Source organism: Oryctolagus cuniculus, chromosome 17 (genome assembly GCF_964237555.1).
Source record: "Oryctolagus cuniculus chromosome 17, mOryCun1.1, whole genome shotgun sequence".
In the NCBI taxonomy this organism is placed as follows: domain Eukaryota; kingdom Metazoa; phylum Chordata; class Mammalia; order Lagomorpha; family Leporidae; genus Oryctolagus; species Oryctolagus cuniculus.
Genome location: NC_091448.1, coordinates 803151 through 825837, shown reverse-complemented (window position 1 = coordinate 825837; position 22687 = coordinate 803151). Strand labels below are relative to the sequence as shown.

General features: G+C 62.0%; 1 protein-coding gene across 18 annotated transcripts in view; it reads right to left on the bottom strand.

Moving 5' to 3' along the window:
- The window catches only part of CCDC57 (coiled-coil domain containing 57), an 80409-nt gene that overhangs the window by 47087 nt on the left and 10635 nt on the right, over positions 1 to 22687 (bottom strand). For 16 of the 18 annotated variants that reach the window (XR_011383308.1, XR_011383309.1, XM_070060094.1 and 13 more), the window contains exons 3-10: positions 19880 to 19988; positions 12983 to 13084; positions 11346 to 11503; positions 11168 to 11242; positions 7445 to 7645; positions 4848 to 5006; positions 2913 to 3075; positions 2425 to 2559 (exon numbers count right to left, since the gene is read on the bottom strand). Coding sequence is in view for 16 of the 18 variants with exons in the window: in XM_070060094.1 (XP_069916195.1) it covers positions 2425 to 2559; positions 2913 to 3075; positions 4848 to 5006; positions 7445 to 7645; positions 11168 to 11242; positions 11346 to 11503; positions 12983 to 13084; positions 19880 to 19988 (1102 nt within the window). In the remaining 2 variants the exon portion in view is untranslated. The remainder of the gene's footprint in view (positions 1 to 2424; positions 2560 to 2912; positions 3076 to 4847; positions 5007 to 7444; positions 7646 to 11167; positions 11243 to 11345; positions 11504 to 12982; positions 13085 to 19879; positions 19989 to 22687) is intronic. The other 2 variants (XM_070060103.1, XM_070060105.1) reach the window with 1 other exon arrangement.

Genomic DNA, 22687 nt, shown 5'->3' with positions numbered 1-22687 from the left:
CCCAGAACCCCCAGGCCCAAGGGGCTTGGCTTCTGCACAGGAGAAACACAGAGGCCTCGGCACAGGGCACCCAGAGGCCTCGGCACAGGGCACCCAGAGGCCTCGGCACAGGGCACCCAGAGGCCTCGGCACAGGGCACCCAGAGCAGGTGCTGAAAGGCCGTGACCAAGGGGAGAGCGTTCCTTTCTAAGATTTACTTATTTACTTGAAAGTCAGAGAGAGATAGAGATAGAGATAGAGAGAGAGAGAGAGATAGAGATAGAGATAGAGATAGAGATAGAGATAGAGATAGAGATAGAGAGAGAGAGAGAGAGAGAGAGAAAAGACAGGGAGAGATCTCCCATCTACTGGTTCACTCAAATGGCCACAACGACCAGGGCTGAGCTGAGCAAGGCCAGGAGCCTGAACTCCTTCGAGGTCTCCCACGTGGGAGCAGGGCCCGAGCACTTGGGCCACCCTCCACTGTGCTCCCAGGCCACAGCAGGGAGCTGGACCGGAGTGGAGCAGCCGGGACTGGAACCCACCTGGGATGCCGGCCCTGCTGCACCTGCTACGCCACATGCGGACCCCGAAGGGAAAGTCTGTTGAACAGCAAGCAGGAAAGGAGGGGCCCCAGCGTGCACAGAGGCAGACGCGAGGCCACGGCAGCCTGGCGGCCCTGCCAGCCCAGACGCTGGCCATCGGCGACAACGTCCTCCACCCACTGCCCTGGCAGGAGGGAGTTCCCACCAGAATGTCTCCCTCTGGCTGTGAACAGCAAGAAACCGGACAACAATGACGGCAGAACTGGGACACCTGAGATGGGACAGGGGACAGCTCCCCCGGCCCGGCCAGGTGTGTGCACAAAGCACCTGCCAGCGCAGGGCGGGGTCTGCCCGAAGCCCCTCCCCCAGCTCCACGCTGTGCGGCTGGTTCATCCCGAGACACCCGGCCCTGGCTGACCGCAGGCCCCCCAGCTGGACGCTCCGTCCTGCAGCCCCGGGGATCCTGGCCTGATGTTCTCAAGAGCAGGCCCAGAGCTCCTGGGTTCCGTGCGCGTCTCCGCAGAGTGCACGCACAGGGAAGGCGCACAAGCCGCGAGTCCTCCCGGCGCTGGCAGGCGTCTGTCCCAGGCGCCCTGCACTGCTGGGGGTTCTGCTTCTGGTCCTCCACGGTGAGGTGAGCCGCAGGCAGAGGAGTGAGGCCTCGGCCGCCAGGGAGGTGGGGCCGGCAGAAACAGAGGTGAGGGCCAAGCTCCCATCCTGCACACGGAAGCTGTGCAACACCCCTTACACACCAGCAGGGGGCACCAGGGCTGTGGTGTAGTGGGTGAAGCCAACGCCTGCAGTGCCGGCATCCCACATGGACGCCGGTTCTCGTCCTCTTCCGATCCAGCTCCCTGCGAAAGTGTGTTGGAAAGCAGGGGAAGACGGCCCAAGTGCTTGGCCTCTGCGCCCACATGGAGACCTGGATGAAGCTCTGGCTCCTGGCTTTGGCCTGGCCCGCCCTCACCCTTCATCCCTCTGGGGAGTGAACCAGTGGATGGAAGGTCTCTGTACCCCTGCCCCTTTGTAACTTTTTCAAGTAAGTAAATAAATCTTAAAAAAAAAAAAAAAGCAGGAAAAAAAATCTGAGCCACGCGCAGCCCAGAACAACACTGCCGTCAGTCCTCCCACTCCGCCTCTCCGAGCCCCGTGCTTCCGCCCCCTCCGCCCGTGGGGCGCTCGACCCGGCCGCGTGCCACCTGAAATGAGCCCACGATGTCAAGGTCCAAGGGACCCTGCACCAGGCAGGAGGCCATGATTCACAACTGGCCCCAGCGACACTCAGAACGAGGCCCCCAACGGCGTCACCGGCACGGGACAGCTGGCGGCGCTCTGAGACAAGCACGCGGCACAGCGACCACTGCGCCTTCAGAGAGGCAGCCGGGGCGTGGGTGTGCGCGGCGAGAGCTCGAGGCTGACTCTCCTGTCGGTGCTGCCAGACGCTCCGAGGGGCAGCCGGCAGCACCGTGTGCAGCGGCTAATCCGCCGCTACAGTGCCAGCATCCCAGGTCAGAGCTGAGTCGAGTCCCATCTGGCTCCCTGCTAATGGCCTGGGCAAGCAGCAGCGATGTCCCACGCACTTGGCCCCTGCCACCCACACGGGAGACCAGGATGGAGCTCCAGGCTCCTGGCTTTGGCCCGGACCAGCCCCGGCCATTGAGGCCATTTGGGGAGTGAACCAATGTGGAAGATCCATCTCTCTCTGTCACTCTCCCCTTTAAACAGGTAACTAGATCTTTAAAGACAGAACCAGGACCAGGACTGCAAGGCCCACCTCCAGCTCTGGCCTGCTCCGGGGCACTATCCCAGAAATGCCGCAGGAGCTGGGGAGTGGGCGCTGTCCCCAGGGTCAGCGGGAGGGAGGAGGGCAGGAGGGCGGCGGGGGAGGCACCGCGCTCACCTGTGCCTCCTGTCCCGGAGGGAGCCCGTGTGTCCTCAGCGCCTCCAGGGCCTGGTCCCGCTCCAGGACCACAGCTCGCAGCACCGCCTCCCGCTCGCGCAGCACCCGCTCTGTCTCCTGGAGCTTGGCGGCCGCCTGGGAAACACTGGGGCTCAGGCCCTCGTGGGCCACGTGGCCGTCCTGGCCTCGAGGAAAGAGAGGCCAGTCCCCTCCCTCACGTCGCAGGCGGGGTGAGAGCCTGTGCGACGCGGGGCTCTCCTGCACGCCCAGCCCCTGCCTCCCAGGACCACCAGGCGGCGCTGCGGGCCACCGCAGCCCTGGGCGCAGGCCAAGCGTTCCTGCGTTCCCCGCCGCAAACCCAGCTTCTCAGGAGTCCAGCGCTTCACGCTTAAAGAACATGCTGGGGGGTCCCAGCTGTCCTGCCGCGGGATGGGCCCCTCCTCGGGCAGAGCCGAGCAGGCCCCGCCACGGGCGCTGCCCGCACACACCTGAGCTCTTGCCGTGGTCAGGCCCTCGATCAAAGCCTCCGATCTCTGGATCTGGTCCCGCTCGACGGCCTCACAGCGGCGCTGCCAGTCCAGGCCCAGCTGCACCTGGTCACGCTCCAGGCTCTGCTCCCTCGCCACCGCCAGGGACAGCTGCTGCTTGTACCTGCAGACACGCTCAATCCACTCACCAGGAGCGCTTCCGGTCCCCCCGCGCGAAGGGCAGAGGTCGGGGGGCAGTGCAGCCACGCTTGTGTGTGACACGCTCCCGGGCCGGCACTCGGGGCCCTGTGCCAGGGCACGGAGGAGCCACGGCACGGAGGAGCCACGGCACGGAGGAGCGCCTTGTGTGGAGGAGGGGGCGGCACGAGCGGAAGAGAGGGAGGATGTCATCGTGTGAATCCCGAGGAGCCGCAGGGCTGCCCCGCTGGCTGGAGCACTGAGCACGCGCCCCACGTGCCTCAGGGGAGGCCCCGCCCCGCCCCGCCCCGCCCTGCAGGCGTCAGTCACACCCAGTCTGCCAGCAACGGGCCCTGCAGGGTCAGTGAGGATGCCCTCCTGGCCCTGCGTGCATCTGCACTTGGTGCAAAGCGCAGCCACACGCCAGTCAAATCGTGAGGACCGGGAGGCAGTGAAGCCCATGGCGGCAGCTGGAGCTCAACCCTGGTTTCTCCGTAACCGAGAGACCAGCGAGGACACAGAAGACAAGGCCGTCACCACCCGCCCGCAGCCTGAGGGACCTTCAAAAAAAAGATTTATTTTATTTACTTGAAAGAGTTACAGAGAAAGTAGAGACAGACAGAGAGGGCTTCCATCTGCTGGTTCACTCCCTGGATGGCTGCAACGGCTGGAGCTGAGCTGATCCGAAACCAGGAGCCAGGAGCTTCTTCCGGGTCTCCCACGTGGGTGCAGGGCCCCAAGGACTTGGGCCATCCTCCACTGCTTTCCCATGCACACCAGCAGGGAGCTGGATCGGAAGTGGAGCAGCTGGGACTTGAACCGGCGTCCACGTGGGATGCCGGCCCTGCAGGCGGCGGCTCTACCCCCTGCGCCTCAGCGCCGGCCCTGAGCCCAGGGTCAGCGGAGGTCGTGCTCTCAAGCCCACTGGAGCTTTGAGGCCGAACACGATGGAAGGCGCGGGGACGGATAAGGGACTCTCTGCCGACAGAATTAAATCAGAAACCTCAAAGCAATGAGAAATTAAGTAACGGAGATGTAAACAAGCCATCAGTCAGAGACGGAATCGCGAAGCACGTCAGAAAACCCTGGACTGAACGAGACCCGAGTCTGGGCTCAGCCAGGCTGTGCCACTCGGAACCCCGGTACCGACTGCTGACAGCGGGAGACTGCAGGGGCCCACGGTCGCCACCTGGGCTCCCACCAAACAACTAACTGAAGCCACAGCAAATGGATAAAAGGAAGTATTAGGTATCCATGAGCTGGAAACATAAAAGTAATTGAGAACTTCAGTAAAAACAGGGCCAGCGCCGTGGCGTAGCGGGTAAAGCCACTGCCTGAGATGCCAGCATCCCACATGGGTGCCGGTTCAAGTCCTGGCTGCTCCTCTTCTGATCCAGCTCTCTGCTAATGGCCCGGGAAGGCAGCGGAAGATGGTTCAAGTGCCTGGGCCCTGCACCTGTACGGGAGACCCAGAAGAAGCTCCTGGCTCCTGGCTTCGGCCTGGTCCAGCTCTGCTTGTTGGCTGCCATTTGGGAAGTGAACCAGCGGATGGGAGGTCTGTCTTTCCCTCTCTCTCCTGTCTCTCTCTTTCAAATAAATAAATAATGCTTTTTAAAACACAAACAGATTGCAGCTTGAGCACGTCGCTAACTCCCGTCACCGCCTCCTCACAGCCGACACCCACTCGTGTGTCCTCCTTGGTTCAGGGACGTGAGCTGCTCAGCGCCAGGGAGAGAAGCCCGCCCTGGGGACGCTCACCTCTCAGTGTCCTGCTGGGCCTTCGCCAGCTGGGCCTTCAGTCTCAGGTCCTCCTCCCGCAGTGCCTGCACCTGCAGGTCTTTGGAGACCACGTCCTTGGACAGCTGGGCAACCTGGGCGTCCCAGGCAGACTTGAGAGCCGCGGAGTCCTCGCGCAGCCTAAGCACGGAAGGGAGGCGCCGTGCACGTGGGTGTGGCGCCCACCTTCTCCCTCGCCAGGCAGCGCTGACACCCCTGCTCGGACGAAGGAAGCGGGTCTGCCCGAGAAGAGGGCCCCTCCAGGGCTGCGCCAGGCCCAGCTCAGCGCCTCCCACCACGCCTGGCACAGCTTCGCACGCGGCACGACAGTCACACGTGTTTTCACGTGTTTCTTGAAGATACAATGAGGTCTTGCAGAACCCATGAGATAACCTGAACAGCGACATGCTTCCTGCAGAATCACTAAACACGGACACCGGGACATTACCCACCGCCCGGCGGTAACCGCGCACGACCGCGCCGGCCCGTCACCCCGAGCGGGCCGGCTCTGACAGACTGAGCGCCTGGGCAAGCTCCCGGTCACCAGGCTGTCCTGGCTGACGAGCGCCCAACACAGAGGCCGGGAGGCGCCATGGGCTTTCCACGGCGGGTGTGTTTCGGGACGAAGAGGAGCCTCTGTGTGTGTCCGCATCTTTGACAAGCTGCTTAGGAGACGGACAAAGGCATTCCCACCACTCGGCTGGACGCGGGCGTGCACACTGGCTCCCTCTGTGCCGTGCCCGGGCACTGAAGTCAGGCTCACCGACGGCCTGGCACTCCAAGCACGGCCCTCTCGGCACGCGCCTCCCCCTCCCAGCCCCATGCCCAGCCTGGGCACGGAGCGCGAGCTCCACCTGTCGCCCAGCTGCACCCTGGGGCTCGGAGCAGCGGTGTGAGGGCACGGACAGCCTCCAGAAGGGGAGCCGTCCCACAGCGCTCCTCGGTCGCCTGCGGCTCCACGCTCCGAGCCGGCACCAAGCTGCAGCGTCCCTGCAGGCTGCCGTGCAAGCTCACTGCCACTCGGGAGCCCCCAGACGCAAGCCCGGGCCCCAGCAGCTTCTCCTCCTACCCACCCGCTGCTCGCTGAGCGGCAGACCAGAAGGCACGCGCAGCAGCACCAGTCGGTGCCTTGCAGGGGAGGCTGGGCCTGGCGGCCGAGCGGCGGCGGAGCCCCCGGGCCCTGGCTGACCGCGGGGCTGAGTGCTTGGGCCTAAGTGATCCCGCCGAGGAAAGCACCCCTCTCAGCCGCAACAGAACTCCCCAGAGACCTTCCAGGAAAAGAGCCAGAAAGAGCCCCACACGCAGGGAAGAGGCCGGCTGCTCAGCGCTCGTCCAGGGCCGCACACGGCTCAGGCCGGGCCCCCGGGAGCGGGCGCGTGGGCTCCACACGGCTGCCGTCCACACACCACGCCCAGCTTAAACGCAGGAAAGCAAATCGGGTCTAAAACGATGCTCGTCCCGGAGAAGCTGGGAGCCCTGGGTGCTGCGGGGGGGCCGACACGGAGCGGCGCTGAGTGACGCAGACGCCCAGAGCTGCAGCAGGCGTCCCCTCCCAGCTGCACTGCTCACAGCAGCCAGAAGGTGGCAGCAGCCCACCCACACCCACACCCGGTCTGTCCACACAGTGGACCCTCACTCGGCGCTGGGAGAGGTGAAGACGGCGAAGTGTATGTTATGTGCATGCTACACGCGTGCTTAAAGGAAGGGAATCCTGACACCGCTCCAGCACCCACGAAGCCTGCAGATCCACTGCGTGAACCACGCCAGCGGGCAAGGAGGCCTCCTGGCTTCCCACGCACTAGAGGAGTGGACAGTAGTGCCGTTCACCGCGCAGAGTGGCCGGGGCGGCCTGGGGGTCCTGGGGGCGGGGGCAGGCTTTCTCTTGGGAGGCAGCTGGTAGGGACGGCTGCACAACAAGGGGCAGGCCCTGACGCCACCGGGCTGTGCGATGGTGGCGGCTAAGCTGGGCAGTCTCATGCTACATGTGTGTCCTACCACACACACACACACACGACTAAGCCGGGCAGTCTCATGCTACATGTGTGTCCTACCACACACGCACACACACGGCTAAGTTGGGCAGTGTCACGCTGCACGTACTACCACAGACACACACGCACATGCACACATACACACACACAGTGGCTAAGCCGGGCAGTCTCATGCTGTGTGTGTCCTACCACACACGCACACGCACACACATGACTAAGCCGGGCCATCTCATGCTGCGTGTGTCCTACCACACACACGCACACGCACACGCACAGCTAAGCTGGGCCGTCTCATGCTGTGTGTCCTACCACACACACGCACACGCACACACACGACTAAGCTGGGCAGTCTCATGCTGCGTGTCCTACCACACACACGCACACGCACACGCACACACACAGCTAAGCCGGGCCGTCTCACGCTGCGTGTCCTACCACACACGCACACGCACACACACGGCTAAGCCGGGCAGTCTCATGCTGTGTGTCCTACCACACACGCACACACAACCTCAGAAAGGGAATGGTCAAGAACAACGGCCAGAGGCGCGTGACCCTCCCTGGAGACGGGACGGTGGCACTGCTCACCTGTCGATGGCGGCGTCCCTCTCCCGCGCGGCGTCCGCCTGCGCCCACTCGGCCCTGCGCAGCTGCACCTCCAGGTTCTCGCAGTGGGCCTGCAGCTCCCGCATCCTGGCCTCCAGGCCACGCAGCTGCTCCCCGTGGGCGCCCTTCACCGCTCCCAGCACCGCGTCCCTCTCCCTGGCCAGCCGGTCGAGCTCCTCACGCCTGAAACAGAGCAGGCCCTCGCGGTGCTCCTGGGCTTCCTCCCACTGCCAGGCAGGAGGTGAGAGGGGCCCAGGACAGGCCCTCGCGGTGCTCCTGGGCTTCCTCCCGCTGCCAGGCAGGAGGTGAGAGGGGCCCAGGACAGGCCCTCGCGGTGCTCCTGGGCTTCCTCCCGCTGCCAGGCAGGAGGTGAGAGGGGCCCAGGAGACAGCAGGGGAGCAAGCCCTGCCCAGACTGCCCAGCCCTCCCCCAAGGAAAGCTCCCGGGAGAATCCTCCCCCAGCACCACAGGGCCACCCGGCCTGGTGACACGGAGCACTACACCATGACACCCCTCCTCCAAGGCAGGCGCCCTAGGGGAGGCCCCGCTGCCCGGCCAGGGGGCTCTGCAGTCTGTTTGCACCGAGTGCTGGAACCTTGGGAGGCATTTTTCCTAACTCACACTCAGCAAAGCCTTTGTCCTGGAGGGGGAGGGGAGGGAGAAAGGCAGAAGAACCGGACCCCCTTCCCTTCTAAGCCCTAGTGGGAGTGCAGACCGCTCTCTGCTGAGCCCCCGCCTGGCCTGCCAGGTGCGTTCTCTCCATGGGACGGAGCAACCTCGCTCTCCCAGGCTGAGTGACTGGTGTCTGTGTCTCGGATTCTATCCCACCCATTCTGGCGGATGCCCTACCCCACAAACCTTGCTCACTTGCTTACCACTATTCTCTGTCTCGCATCTGAACTCCTTCTTGCGCAAAGGCAAGACCCACCCCCCCCCGCTGCTAACAGCACCACATCTGCTGTGTTCGTCCCGACCAGATGGCTGCTTCTCAGGGCAGCTCCGGCCGCTCCTCCCCGGGGAGCTCACTCACACACACACACACACGTGTGCACGCACGCACCCGGCAGCACACAGCCACTTCAGGCGCTTGGCACACCCGCCAGTGCTCTCAGCCCCCGAGCAAACAGTGAACGCAGGGCAACGAGTAGAATCCCGGCACCACCACCACCACCACCACCGAGACCCCGGGCAGCCACAGAGCAGGGCAGCGGACACCGGCTGCCCTGGATCCTGGCGCCCGTCCAGGCCCCTGCAGCCGGCACTGTCAGCCGCCTCTCTTTGGGTTGCCCTCAGCGACCCACGTGGAAGGCAGGCTCTGCCGACACAGGACACAGGAGCGAGCTGAGAGGCGGCGTGGCTCACTGCGGGGCTGGCCCAGCCCTTGGTGAAGCAGGTGCTGGGGAGGGTGCTGAGACTCAGGCGAGCTCGCTGGGCTTCACCGGGTGCCGACTCCCGGTGAGACCCTGGCCCAGCCCTTCTGGAGCCGAGAGAGGCAGATTCTGCCGCCAGCGCAGAGCCCTGACAAAGCAGGTTGGCAGCTCCCAACTTTGCCCACGAATCAGGCCTGCCCGGTGCGGAAGCTCCACCAGACCGGCAGCCCTGCGCGGGGAGTTCCTCCGCGACAGGAGCTGCCAGGCATTTCATACCTTATTTAATCGCTACTGAATTTTGCAGTGCAGCCTTGTGAAGTGTACACTAATAATCACTACGAGATATTTTAAAGAGATTTACTTATCTGAAAGGCAGAGTTAGAGAGAGGGGAGACAGAGAGACAGGGATCTTCCATCCACTGGTTCACACCGCAGATGGCCACAACAGCTGGCACAGGGCCAGGCTGAAGCCAGGAGCCTGGAACTTTGTCTGGGTTTTCCACCTGAGTGGCGAGGCCCAAGCACCTGGCCCGTCTCCCACTGCTTTCCCAGGCCCGGCAGGAAGGAGATGGGTCACCACCGGACCCGGGGCTCACACGGGACGCCGGCGCCACAGGTGGCTGCTTAACCTGCCGTGCGCAATGCCAGCCGCCGTCATGCCTTCACCCGGAAGTCACTGTGAAGACTCAGAGCCTCACGACCGCAGCGGACATCATTCTGTCATTCTATCACTCTTCCCAGTTGATGAGTGGACCTCGTTAGACTCATCTCACCACCTTTCAGCGGTCACCGAGGAGTTTTTCTGGGCTACACAGGGGCTGAAGACGGACCCCAAAGCAGCAGCCAATGACACACGTTTGTGGAGGACGTCACACCGGAAATGAAATAACGCCAGGATCCAATCGGATGCAGAGAACGTGGAGACGGCTTCCGAGGCCCGGCGCCGTGCCTGAATCCAGAGGCACACCTCCATCTGTGTGCGCATCTGCCGCTGACGTTTCTCACTGTGTACAGCTTTCGGCTTAGCAGCTTTTTGAACCACATACGATTTCATTTTTAAAACCATATTGCATTTAGGCATCTTTTACTACAAAGATGCTGTTCCATCACATGACTTACACTTTAATTTTATTGTTTATGTAATCTGACACACAAATGAAGGTTAAAATTCTTTCTCATACTTGCAATCAAAACCTAGAATCATCTGGGGTCCTTGTGAAAAATGCAGATTTTTAGAGCCCTCTGAAAGTCTAATTAAATGAATTCCCTGGAAATCAAAAAGAAAAAAAAAACTTTTCCAGCATAAAAAAAAATTCATTCAGATAAATTTCTGTGAGGAGCAGAGTGACGGGGGAAGCCGGGACGTGTGGGAGTCACTCCCATTCTCAACAACTTCAGTTTAGCATCTGAAGAGATCCTCAGGGTGGACGTGGAGGCCTGCAGGGGCCCCGGCCTCACCGCCCTCTGCCTGGGAGATGACTGACACCAACGTCACCCCCCAGCAGGGGGAAAGCAGCCGCAAGCCCGTCCCTGTGGTCGGGGTGGACAGGCAGCTCCTCTCTGAGCGTGTGCCACGTGGCCGTCCCCGCAGGGCCACCGGCCGCCCTCTGCTTCCAGGCCAGGGTCCTCGTGAGCATCACTGTGACGCCTCCTCAGAGCAGAAGCAGAGAGCACTCCCGCGGGGGCGCTGAGACCCCCAGGCCTGCCCCTTCCTGTGCCTGGGGTGCGGCACGGACTCGGCCCGAGGCTCACTCCCTGAGTGTGCTGCCCTGCTGCCGCGGGCCTCGGGGCTGGCACAGCTCAGCCGTTCACAGCTTGAGAGCAAAACCACCCAGCTGCAGTAGAGTGAGCAAAAGCCGACAGAACCGTGCCACCAAAGTGAAACGTGCTGTGACCTAAAACCGAGGCCCCGGGCAGGCTGGGCACAGGCGCTGAGGGGCCTCGGACGCTGCGTGCCCTCCTGGACAGGTGACAGCCCCAGTACTTGGGTCCCCACCGCCCACTGGGAAGCCTGGACCGAGTTCCTGCTCCTGGCTTCGGCTTGGCTCAGCCCCAGCTGTTGCAGGCATTTGGGGGTAAACCAGATGTCTCCCCCACCCTGCCTTTCAAATAAAATGAAAAATAATTTTAAACCTGACAAACTGGTTCGTAAATGCCCTAAAAGTTCAAGTTTAATGTGCACCACTGAACATCGCTGAGAAGAGCCAGCCGAGCACCCAGCCAGCTCCCGAGCGGCACCCTGGGCCGGGCCGCCCTCCGGGCCCGGGGACGTGGGACGCGCGGCCAGGTCTGCTCCCCAGGCCCAGGGCCAGGGATGCGAGAGGCGGACACTCACTTCCTCTTAAACACCTCCTCTTCTTTCTTCCTGGTGAGCTGCACAGCGTGAAGCTCGTCCTCTAAGTCCTTTATCCTAACAGGAAACAGGGGACAGGGCAGACGGTCAGGAGCTGGGGCCGGCCTGGGCCAAGGCAGGCGGGGCAGGGCCACCGGCTGCGGGCCGCCGACTCACGCACCGGGCGTCCTTCACGGCCTCCAGGTCCCGGAGCTCCCAGGTGCGGGCCTGCAGCTCCCTCTCCAAGGCCGCGCTGGCCGACTCTGCCCTCTGTAAGCACTCTGCAGCCCTCGCTCCGGCCTCTGTCATGGCCTCAAGCTCTTTGCTCAGCAGTTTAACCTTTGAGGATTAAAGGAATTCAAAATGGGAATTAACGAAATAAACTGAGGCTTCAGCGGCCCGTGTTGGGGCACAGTGGATAAAGACACTGCCTGCAGTGCTGGCCCCATAGGGCACTGGTTCTAGTCCCGGCTGGCCCCATAGGGGCACTGGTTCAAGTCCCACTTCTGATCCAGCTCCCTGTTAATGGCCTGGGAAAGCAGTAGAAGATGGCCAAGTGCCTGGGCCTCTGCACCCACGTGGGAGACCTGGAAGAAGCTCCTGGCTTCCGCCTGGCCTGGCTCTGGCCGTTGCAGCCATCTAGGGAGTGAATCTGCAGATGGAAGATCTCTCTCTGTCTCTCCCTCTTTTTCTGTAACTCTGATTTAAATAAATCTTTAAGATTTTAAATAAATCTTTAAAAATAATTAAGGTTCGAGGTTTATCCCATTTTATCAGGATTGCGAGACAGGAGAAACACTAAATTTGAGCCAGCAGCAGTGAGAATCCCCTCACGCACTCCCGTGCCAAAACTCGCTGAGGCACAGGCCCCCAGAGACGGGGGAGGGGTCCCAGAGAAACTCGGCTTCTTCCCGCCGCCCACAGCACGAGCACATCTCAGTCTGAGATCAAACACGGAGCACAGCACGGCAAGCGTGGGCACCGCTGAGCTGCCCGCTGAGCGCTCAGACCAGGCTGTGGGTGGCCTGTGAGGGTGTCTGTGGGGGCAGCCCCAGCCCCAAGGCCCAGAGGAGGCCTGGGCTCTGGCTGACAGGGTCAGCACTGCTTCCAGAAGCAGGAAGGGGAGCCAGGCCACGGCAGCACTCCTGCAGGGCCCTGGGCTCAGCGCTGCTGGGGACAGGTGTCTGTGCCTGGAAATGAGACCAGGGGTCACCCGACTGGGACCCAGGCCCTCAGATTGGGGGCCACGGCCCACAGGGCTTTGGAGGCCTCCTGCTGGGCCAAGGGCTATCCTTGGACTGTGCACAGGACCAGGAGGCCCTGGGGAGGGGCCTGTGCAGTGACCAGGCAGGGGCCAGTAGGGCCAGACCAGGCAGCAGTGCCCACTTCTCTCCCCAGGCTGCAGGGATCGTCCTGCCCAATCCGAGCTCCCGGTTGACTCCGGGTGGCCCTGCAGCCCGCGGTGGTGCTCAGGGGCTCGTGGAGGCGGCCAGCACAGAGCAGGAAGCAGGACTGCAGTGCCAGCTCTGCCACATGCCACCTTGCTGGCCCTGGCAGCCCGAGCCCCCAGGCCTTGGCTCCTCTGCCATGAAACGGGAAACCAGCAGCAGCCCCACAGGCCAGCCACCAGGTTCCCAGGGAGGACACAGGCTGACCACAGGCCAGCACTGGGTCAGGAGGGCGCTCACCCAGCCCCAGCCCATGCAGCCGGCGCCTGGGCCGTGGGCCTCACCTAAGCCGATCACACTTCCAGCCGCCACCCTGAAGATGGGCTCCCACTGCCCCACAGAAAAGCCCTCCAGACCCAGGCCCAGGCACCTTGCGCTCGTGGGACAAGACCACGTGGCCCATGTCATCGGCCTGCTGACGCAACGCCTGCTCCCGCTTCCGCATCTCGGCTTCAAACTCCAGCCGCAGCTCCTGTAGCAAGAGGGGCTGACGGTGAGCGGACGGGCCCAGAGAACGCCCCCGCGGCTCAGTCGGCGGTGAGCAAGCGCCGCCCAGACAAGGCAGCGGTGGGGAGGGGAGGGGAGGGGAGGGGAGGCATCTGTGCTGCTGGGTGGCGGCGGGCCACAGGACCCCCGTGGCCGAACGAGCGGGCTCACGACTTCACAGACACTGGACGCCACCTGGCAGGCTGGGTCCTTCCTTCTGTCTGCGTGTGCACCGAGGGAGGACCGACCTGAATCTTACAGGGAGACCTACCGACCCCAGCCTCTCCCTAGGACCACCGACTCAGGACCTGAAGGAGCAGCCTGTCCCAGGACTGGCAGGGGCGGCAGGCATCCGCCTGGCGGTGAGGGCCGGCCAACAGCCTGCACGGAGCCTCAGAGAAGCTGCAGGAGGCACAGGGAGGTGCCACCCCTCCCTGTGCTCTCTGCTGAGAGGAGGAGGGTCACACCAGCGGCCCTGGTGGCTCCGGACTGAGAAGCACAGACTCCTAGCCCCTGCCTGGTTCCCGCACGGACCCGCCGCAAGCGCCTTCTGCAGGTGGCCACTAGGGGGCGAGCTCATGCCAGGAAGGAAAGTCCAGTTTACAGGAACAGAACCGCGCCGGCTCCCGGCCAGCTCCCTCCCATCCCCGCCTCCCTGGCTGCTCTCACTGATCCTCCAGGCTGACCTGCAACCCCCCCCCCCGCCGTGTCTGCACCCAAGGCTCCTTGGGCACTGTCCTGGGTGACCAGCCCAGGCTCCTGGCTGAGCCCCTGCCCCTCCGCACGTCCCCTGGGACATCATGGCAGCCCAGCCACCACCCTCCCAGTCTGTTTCCCCACCGACCTCCTCACATGCCGGCCCCATCTCAACAAACGCAGCCCCCTCCCGGTCCCCAACGCACCAGTGTCGGCCTTGACGCCTGCTGCCCCTGCCACCCCGGGGCACCTCGCTGCCCTCCCTTCCGGGTGCATCCGGATCCCACCCGCTGTTGCCACAGGGCCCTTGCAGCAGCCCGGCCACAGCCTGCCCCAGCCACCACAGCGCAGCTGCCTCAGGCTCAGCGCAGGCTCCCGGAACTTTCTCTTCTCACTCTGAACCCGGCACGTGGGCCTCCCAGCCTCCCCCACAGAGCGTTCTCGTGTCCAAGAACTACTTGCTAACCGCTCCCGTTCTCCTCTGGGGGCCCCGACCGACGAGCTAACGAGGAAAGACTTCCCGTGTCCAGGTGGGCCCTGCATTGCCAGTCACACCATCACCCGCACCTCACCTGGCACAAGGAAAGTCATTTGCCCCATCCACTCAAGTCGGCCTCTGACCCAAAAGAAGAGACAGGAAACTGGTCCACAGAGGGCAGCAAAGCTGGCGGGCACCAAGACCCTCACTTCACGAAAAGGCCAGAGACCGACAGTGGGCAGAGGGCAGCCGGGCTCAGCCTCTTCCAGCACCGCCCGGGATAAATGCCAAACAGGACCACGCAAACGCCCAGTGTCCTCGTCCCAGAGACAGGCTGCTGTCCCAACGCGATGAGACTCCTCCGTGTCGGCGACGGTGCCCCCGCACGAGCCCTGCTGGGTCCGGGAAGAAGCTGTGCGTGTGCACGGCCCGAGGAGCCACCCAGAGGCTCGGCCCAGCCCACCCTCCCTCCTGAAGCCGCACAAGCGGCCCCGCACCTGCCCGCTGGCTGGGACAGCCCCGCACAGCCCAAAGCCCTCCCTGCAGGGGCGCAGCGCGGCCTGAGGAGGCCTCGCTAACGATGCGTCCCCGATGGCCTCTGCTGCCCACACGCCTCAGCGCCCGGCTGCTTCCACTACTCAAACCCACCCTAAGGGACACAGCCCTTGGGTCCACTTCTCGGCCGAGCAGCCCACGAGCGCTGGGGTCTGGCCTTCTTGAGGACTGCCCGGCCCCAAAGACAGAGCTGGCACACGGCACCCTGACGCCATCTGCCCAGAGCTGGCACACGGCACCCCGATGCATCTGCCCAGCGACGCATCTGCTGAGACTCGGAGCCAAGTGAAGGAGGGGCTCAGGCAACACAGCCAGGGAGCACAGACATGGGAGCGCAGCCCCAGCCGACCCAAGGTCCAGTCCTGGTCTCTGCACAGTCCTGCGGCCAGGCCACACCCACTGTCCGTGCTGCTGCCCCCAGCACCGGCTTCCACAGCAGCAGCCAAAGGGACCTGTCAAGTGGCCCTGCCCAGACGCAGCCTCGCACCCTCCCCACGCCTGCAGACCAGCCCCCTCGGGCATGCGGCCCCGCAGAGCTACAGGGCTGAAGCACCGGCGGCGGCCGGGACGCTCTCCCAGAGGAAGGCCTGTGTCCTCCACAATAGCCGCTCTTTGAGGTGGCTCGGGTCAGCCCCTGGGCCTCAGGACAGACCGAATGCTTGACCACCGGCCACCAAGCTACGGTGGGACCTGAGCTGCCTGTCATGAGCCACGTGGAATCTGAGCCACCGAGCCGTGAAGCCGGGAGGGCAGGGTAGCACCCGCCAACACAAGTGGGGTCTATGTGGTCAGGCTGGGCACGTCCTGAAGGCACAGTCACGTGGAGCAGGGGCCAGCGTTGTGGCGTAGCAGGTAAAGCTGCCGCCTGTGGTGCTGGCATCCCACACGGGTGCTGGTTTGTGTCCTGGCTGCTCCACTTCCCATCCAGCTCCCTGCTGTGGTCTGGGAAAGCAGCAGAAGACGGCCCAAGTCCCTGGGCCCCTCACCCAAGTGGGAGACCCGGAAGAAGCTCCTGGCTCCTGGCTTCAGATCGGTGCAGCTCCAGCCATTGCGGCCATCTGGGCAGTGAACCAGCGGATGGAAGCTCTTTCTCTCTCTCTCTGTGTCTCTCTGCCTCTCTGTAACTCTGCCTTTCAAATAAATAAATAAATCTTTTTAAAAATGCCCCAAGGAGCAGGGGCCCAGCCACTGTGGAGTCCCTGCTGCCCCACCTCCTTCCCTCATGCCTGCCCCTGCTCACAGAGGGAAGCGATTCGGGCCGGTCTACAGACAGTTCTGTGGGACAGGGACACATGGGCACCACCCGTAAGGGGACAGCTCCAGCCCTACAGCCCCTCTTGGGTCACACAGGAGGGATGGTGGTGAAGCAAATCCTCCTGACGGGAGGCCGTGGGAGGACGTGATGGGAACACTGACAGAGCACTGGGGAAGCCAGCTCTGGACGGCAGAAGCGGTGAAGATTCTTGTGTTCTATGTGAGTAGGGTGGTGCTGGCAGGAGGCACTTGTCTTTAAGATCTTGTGGGGCCGGCACTGTGGCAGAGTAGGTTAAGCATTTGCCTGTGACACCAGCATCCCATATGGGCGCTGGTTCGAGTCCCAGCAGCTCCACTTCTGATCCAGCTCCCTGCTGATGGCCTGGGAAAGCAGAAGATGCCCAAGTGCTTGGGCCCCTGTATGGGAGGCCTGAAAGAAGCTCCTGGCTCCTGGCTTTGGGTTGGCTCAGCTCTGGCTGTTGTAGCCATTTGGGGAGTGGACAACAGGGTGGAAGACCTTTCTCTCTCTCTGTAACTCTCTCTCTCAAATAAAATCTTTTTAAAAAATTTGTTTTTGGTTTGTTTTGTTGGACATGGTTAGGCAATGTATCTCCTAGTTTTTCCTTTTTTAAAAAACACATTTATCTTAAAGGCATAGTGGTGTGTGCGTGTATGTATATATAGACACACACATACATATAGGGGAGATAACCTTTTACCTGCTGTTTCACTTCCCAGATGGCCGCAGCAGCCGGGGCTGGGCCAGGCTGAAGCCAGGAGCCAGGAGCTCCTCCTGGGTCTCCCATGTGGGTGCCGGAGCAGGACTCAGGCCACCTTCCGCTGCTTCCGCAGGCGCACTCCAGGGAGCTGCACAGGAAGCACGACAGCTAGGACTTGCACCAGCGCTGCTACAGGACGGTGGCATCAAGTGGTGGCTTAACCAGCTGTACCAAAGCACCAACCGTGCTTTTCATTATTATTTATTTTATTTATATGAGAGGCAGAGAGACAGACAGACAGATAGGAGGCGGATTTTCATCCCCTGGTTCACTCCCCAAATGCCTACAACAGCCTGGGTCAACCCAGGACAAAGCCAGGAGCACAGAGCTCAGTCCAGGTCTCCCTTACGCACAGCAGAACCCAAGCACCCGCGCCATCGCCTGCTGCCTTGCGGGCCGGCATCGGCACCCGCGCCATCGCCTGCTGCCTTGCGGGCCGGCATCGGCACCAGCGCCATCGCCTGCTGCCTTGCGGGCCGGCATCGGCAGGAAGCTGGCACACGGCGTGTCTGGGTTTGAGTGCTGGCTCCAGTTCTGACCCAGCTCCTGCCAGTGCACACCCTGGGGGCAGGAGGTGACGGCTCAAGTGCTTGTGCCCCTGCCCTTCCCGTGGGAGCCCTGGACTGGTGTGGGGTCTCCTAGCTTCTGCCTAGCCCAGACTCGCATCTACACACTCCGGCGCGGGACGTGGGTGACCCAGCGGCTGCCCCAGCAGGGAGGATCTGCTCTGTGACAGCAGCTGGCCTCCCTCTCCTGCCCTCTGTCACTGCCCAGGGAACTTGAGAACAAACTGACCAGGCATTAGGAACGGAGGCTACACCTGGGCTCCGCAACATGGACTTCCAGTGACCAAGTTGACCTGGCTATGGCCAGTGCCGAGTGCCCACCTGCCAACAGCAGAGACCAAAACTGAGCCCCGGCATGGCCCCAGCCCAGGAGCGGGTTCATTGCGCCGGGGCCACCCCATCCTGGAAGGGGCGTGTCTTGTTCCTTCCCTGCACACAATGATCCTGCCACAGCCGCCACCTGTGGAACCACAGACGCCTGACCCACTGCCAGGTGGACCCACAGCACTGCTCCCAACCAAGGACCTCACGGCACCACAATCAAGGGTGATCCACTGCCAGGTGGACCCACAGCACTGCTCCTGACCAAGGACCTCACAGCACCACAATCAAGGGTGACCCACTGCCAGGTGGACCCACAGCACTGCTCCCGACCAAGGACCTCACGGCACCACAATCAAGGGTGACCCACTGCCAGGTGGACCCACAGCACTGCTCCTGACCAAGGACCTCACGGCACCACAATCAAGGGTGACCCACTGCCAGGTGGACCCACAGCACTGCTCCTGACCAAGGACCTCACGGCACCACAATCAAGGGTGACCCACTGCCAGGTGGTCCCCACAGCACTGCTCCTGACCAAGGACCTCACGGCACCACAATCAAGGGTGACCCACTGCCAGGTGGTCCCCACAGCACTGCTCCTGACCAAGGACCTCACGGCACCACAATCAAGGGTGACCCACTGCCAGGTGGACCCACAGCACTGCTCCTGACCAAGGACCTCACGGCACCACAATCAAGGGTGGCTATGGACTCGTGCTTGTGGAACTCACTGGTCTCACCTCTTCCTCACCGTCCTGAAGCTGCTGGCTCCAGAGTGCTGGAGGCACAATGACAGGACCAGCTGGGCAGCCACAGGGTCTCCAGCAGGCTGTCCATGCTCTGCTTCGGGGTCCAGTGGATGGCCCTGCACCCCCCAAGTCAGGATTCAGGAATCGAGGAGTGGAAAAAGGAACAGTACCACTTGCTTTGACCCCACTGACTCACTATCAAAATTCTGCTTAAAGTTCCTGCAACTTTCTACTCTGCCAGCCTAGAGGTCTCGGTTCCAGCAAGAGGACGCTTCCTCCAGGGGGCACGGCAACAACTCCTCTGAACTGAAGTAAAGATGCCACTGGCCACCTCAGACCTCCACACCCCGGGTCAGCAGACTCAGAGGGGTTACAGGGCTGGCTAGGGCGACTGGTCCCAACTACCAAGGGGAACTGCCCTACTGTCCACATGGAGGTGAGGGAGCAAGTGTGTCCGGCATACTGGTGACCCCTAGAGTGTGTTTTAGGGTTCCCATGCCCCGAGTTTAGGTCTGTCTAATTACAACAGCCCAATCCAGGCAGGAGCGTGAATGCCGCAGACCCGACAGGATGCAGGCTGGGCCACCCCATCAGCTTAAGGACCATGATGTCGCCTAGGCTTCCTATCCAAGTCACGGCACCATTATGTCGCTCCCCCTCTTCATGGAGGAACGACACAGGACCCTGCGCTGTTCTTTTGTCTGCTCGGCCCTTCCCGGGTTTGCTGCTGGTTCTTCCCGGGTTGGCTACCGACCCTTCCACCTCCGTGGAAGGGCGGTTCCCCCTGCCACTTTCCCCACTTCCGCGGGGGAGCGGCACACCGCCGGCCGGCTCTCTCGGGGGCTGCTCAGGTGTTCCTCAGGTGTTCCTGGTGCATGTTGTCTCTCTCCTCCTTTATAGTCCTCTTCCACCAATCCCAACTCTGCTACCCACACGCCGAGTACGCTGCTCTCCTCCAATCAGGAGCAGGATCAACTCCTGCAGCTCATCACTCAAGTTGGTGAGAGACAGCTGTGTAGAAGCTGTTTCCTCCTCTCCCAGCGCCATACTGTGGGAGAGCAGATGCATAGAATAAGTCTTAATTCCAGTAACTTAGTCTAGTCCGAGTTGCTCCCCACACCATGACCCACTGAGACGCCTGCTGAAGACAAACAGAAATACAGGGTGGGCAGACAAAGAGAGCTACAGCTTCCAGCAATGACCGCACCTTCACAAGTACGTCCCCTTGTCTTGTCATCACGTCTCCTCTCTCACACAGAACACGTGCTGACTTCGCATCCTAACGTTTCAGCTATGGGAAACCAGGCGGAGGGCAAACGCCACTGAGGGAAGTTACGCCTTGCTAGGGAGGGCCTGACGCATCCAGGAGTGCGCACGTACCTGTCTCTGCAGAGCAAGTTCACCATCGAGTCCCTCCAGCTTCTTCTCCAGCTTCCACTTCAGAGTGTCGTACTGTTCCCGGTGATGCTCTATCTCCCCATTCTTGTCACTACGACGATAAAACACGGCGATAGGAAACGCCACGCTGGGCCAGCGTGTGGCGCGGTGGGTCAAGCCACCACTGCAATGCCAGGTCCCATATCCGAGCAGCAGTTCGAGTCTCGGCTGCTCCGATTCCAGCCCAGCTCCCTACGAATGTGCCTGGGGAAAGCAGCTGTAGATGGCCAAAGCTCTGGAGCCCTGCACCCACACGGCAGACCGCACGGAGCTCCTGGCTTCAGCCTGGACTAAAACCAACCACAGCGGCCATCTGGGGAATGAACCAATGGATGGAAGCTCTCTCTCTGTCTTTGCTGAGAGGTGGGTGTTGTGGCACAGCACATTAAGCAGCCACAAGGAAGGCCCGGGTCTACGGGCGTGCCAGTCTAAGTCCCAGTACTGCACTTCTGATCCAGCTTCCTGCTACTGCAAACCCTGCACTGGAGCCGACGTTCACACCCAGTGTGCTGATGGACTAAATCTAATGCAGGGCGGAGACTTGATCTAATCATGGCGGCTAGGAGGCGGGGCTGCTAGGAGGTCTTTGGGACATGGAGGGCCCACCCTTGGAAGGTGGCTCTCATGAAAGGGGTTGGTTATTTCTTCTTAAAACTCTTGTTTATTTAAAAGGCAAAGAGAAAGAGAGACAGACATGGAGGTCTTCTATCTGCTTCTGGTTCACTCCCCAAATGCCTGAACAGCTGGGGCTGGGCTAGGCAGAAGCTAGGAGACCCCATACCAATCCAGGGCTCCCACAGGAAGGGCAGGGATGCCATCTTGAGCCGTCACCTCCTGCCCCCAGGGTGTGCACTGGCAGGAGCTGGGTCAGAACTGGAGCCAAGGGGGGCTGGTGCTGTGGCGCAGCTGGTTAAAGTCCTGGCCTGAAGCGCTGGCATCCCATATGGGCGCTGGTTCGAGTCCCGGCTGCTCCAATTCCAATCCAGCTCTCTGCTGTGGCCTGGGAAAGCAGTAGAAGATGGCCCAAGTGCTTGGGCCCCTGCACCCACGTGAGAGACACAGAAGAAGCTCCTGGCTCCTGGCTTTGGATTGGCCCAGCTCCAGCCATTATGGCCAACTGGAGAGTGATCCAGCGGATGGAAGACTTCTCTCTCTCTCTCTTTACCTCTCTCTGTAACTCTGTCTTTCAAATAAATAAAATAAATCTTAAAAAAAGTAAAAGAACTGGAGCCTGGACTCAAGCCCAGGCACGCCCGCGTCCCAGGAGTGTCCTAACGCTGCACCGAACGTGCACCGACGGTTGGCAATTTTTACTTTAAGAAAATTTAATTTACTTGAAATGCAGAGTGACAGAGAGAGAGAGCTTTTCCATCTACTGGTTCTCTCCAAATACCTACAACAGCTGGGGTTGGGCCAGGCTGAAGCCAGAAGCCAGGACTCCATCCAAATCTTCCGTGTGGGTAGCAGCCGTCCGCTGCTGCCTTCTCGGGAGCATTAGCAGAGAGCTGGTCGGGAAGTGGACCCGCTGGACCTGAACCCGTGCTACGCTGCGGGACGCTCGTGTCACAGGCGGCGGCGCAGCTCCCTGCACCACAGCGCCAGCCCCGGGGTTGGTTATCAAGGCCGAGCTGAGTTTGACACAGTGTGTGTGCATGTGTACATGCGTGTGTGTGTGTCTCTCTCTGCTTCCTGGCCAGCCCCACGGTCATCCCTCCACACCCACTCCACCGCCAGCCCCACGGTCATCCCTCCACACCCACTCCACCGCTGTTGGCCTCCATCAGCTGTCACACCAAGGGGGCCACCTAGTCTTGGGCTGTGAACCGCCACATTCTAAGGTGAAACAAACCTCCCCTCTCAGTGGCTCCCCCTCCACAGTTCCCCCCCAGCTGTCCCCCCCCAGCTGTCCCCCTCAGCTCTTCCTCCTCAGTTCTTCCCCCCAAGCTGTCCCCCTCAATTCTTCCCCTTCAGCTCTTCCCCCCCAGCTGTCCCCCCTCAGCTCTTCCCCCCTCAGCATTTCCCCCCTCAGCTCTTCCCCCTGAGCTGTCCCCCTGAGCTGTCCCCCTCAGCTCTTCCCCCCCCAGCTGTCCCCCTCAGCTCTTCCTCCTCAGTTCTTCCCCCCTAGCTGTCCCCCCTCAATTCTTCCCCTTCAGTTCTTCCCCCCCAGCTGTCCCCCCTCAGCTCTTCCCCCGCAGCTGTCCCCCCAGCTCTTCCCCCTGAGCTGTCCCCCCTCAGCTCTTCCCCCCCAGCTGTCCCCCCCAGCTCTTCCCCTCCTCAGCATTTCCCCCCAGCTGTCCCCCCCAGCAGCTCCTCTCAGGTGTCTTAGTCGCGGTAAGGGAAAGCTGACCAACACAGACGTGGCGGAACACATCCTGCGCCTGGAGAAAAGGAACGGGCAGACGCGGGGCACTTTTCAGAGAGCGCTTTCCAGACGGAAGAGCTGTCTCTGCTCCGCCTTTCAAGCAGATGAACATAAATAAGTAAACATTTTTATGAGGAAGAGGGTCACCCGCCACGTGGAGGACAGCTGGCCACACAGGGCAGACAGCAAAGCCCCGCCTGCAGCCGGCAGAGGGAACTGAACGTCAGCGCACGCGGGGTGGGTGCTGCAGACGCCGACCCCCACTGCCTCCCCGGGAAGGCGTTCTGTGGTGTGAGCGCATCACAGGCAGCACTGCTGGGGTCCAGTGGCCGCGCTGGCAGGTGACACACAGATGGACTGTGCCTACCCTGGCCCGACGGTGCTTCCTG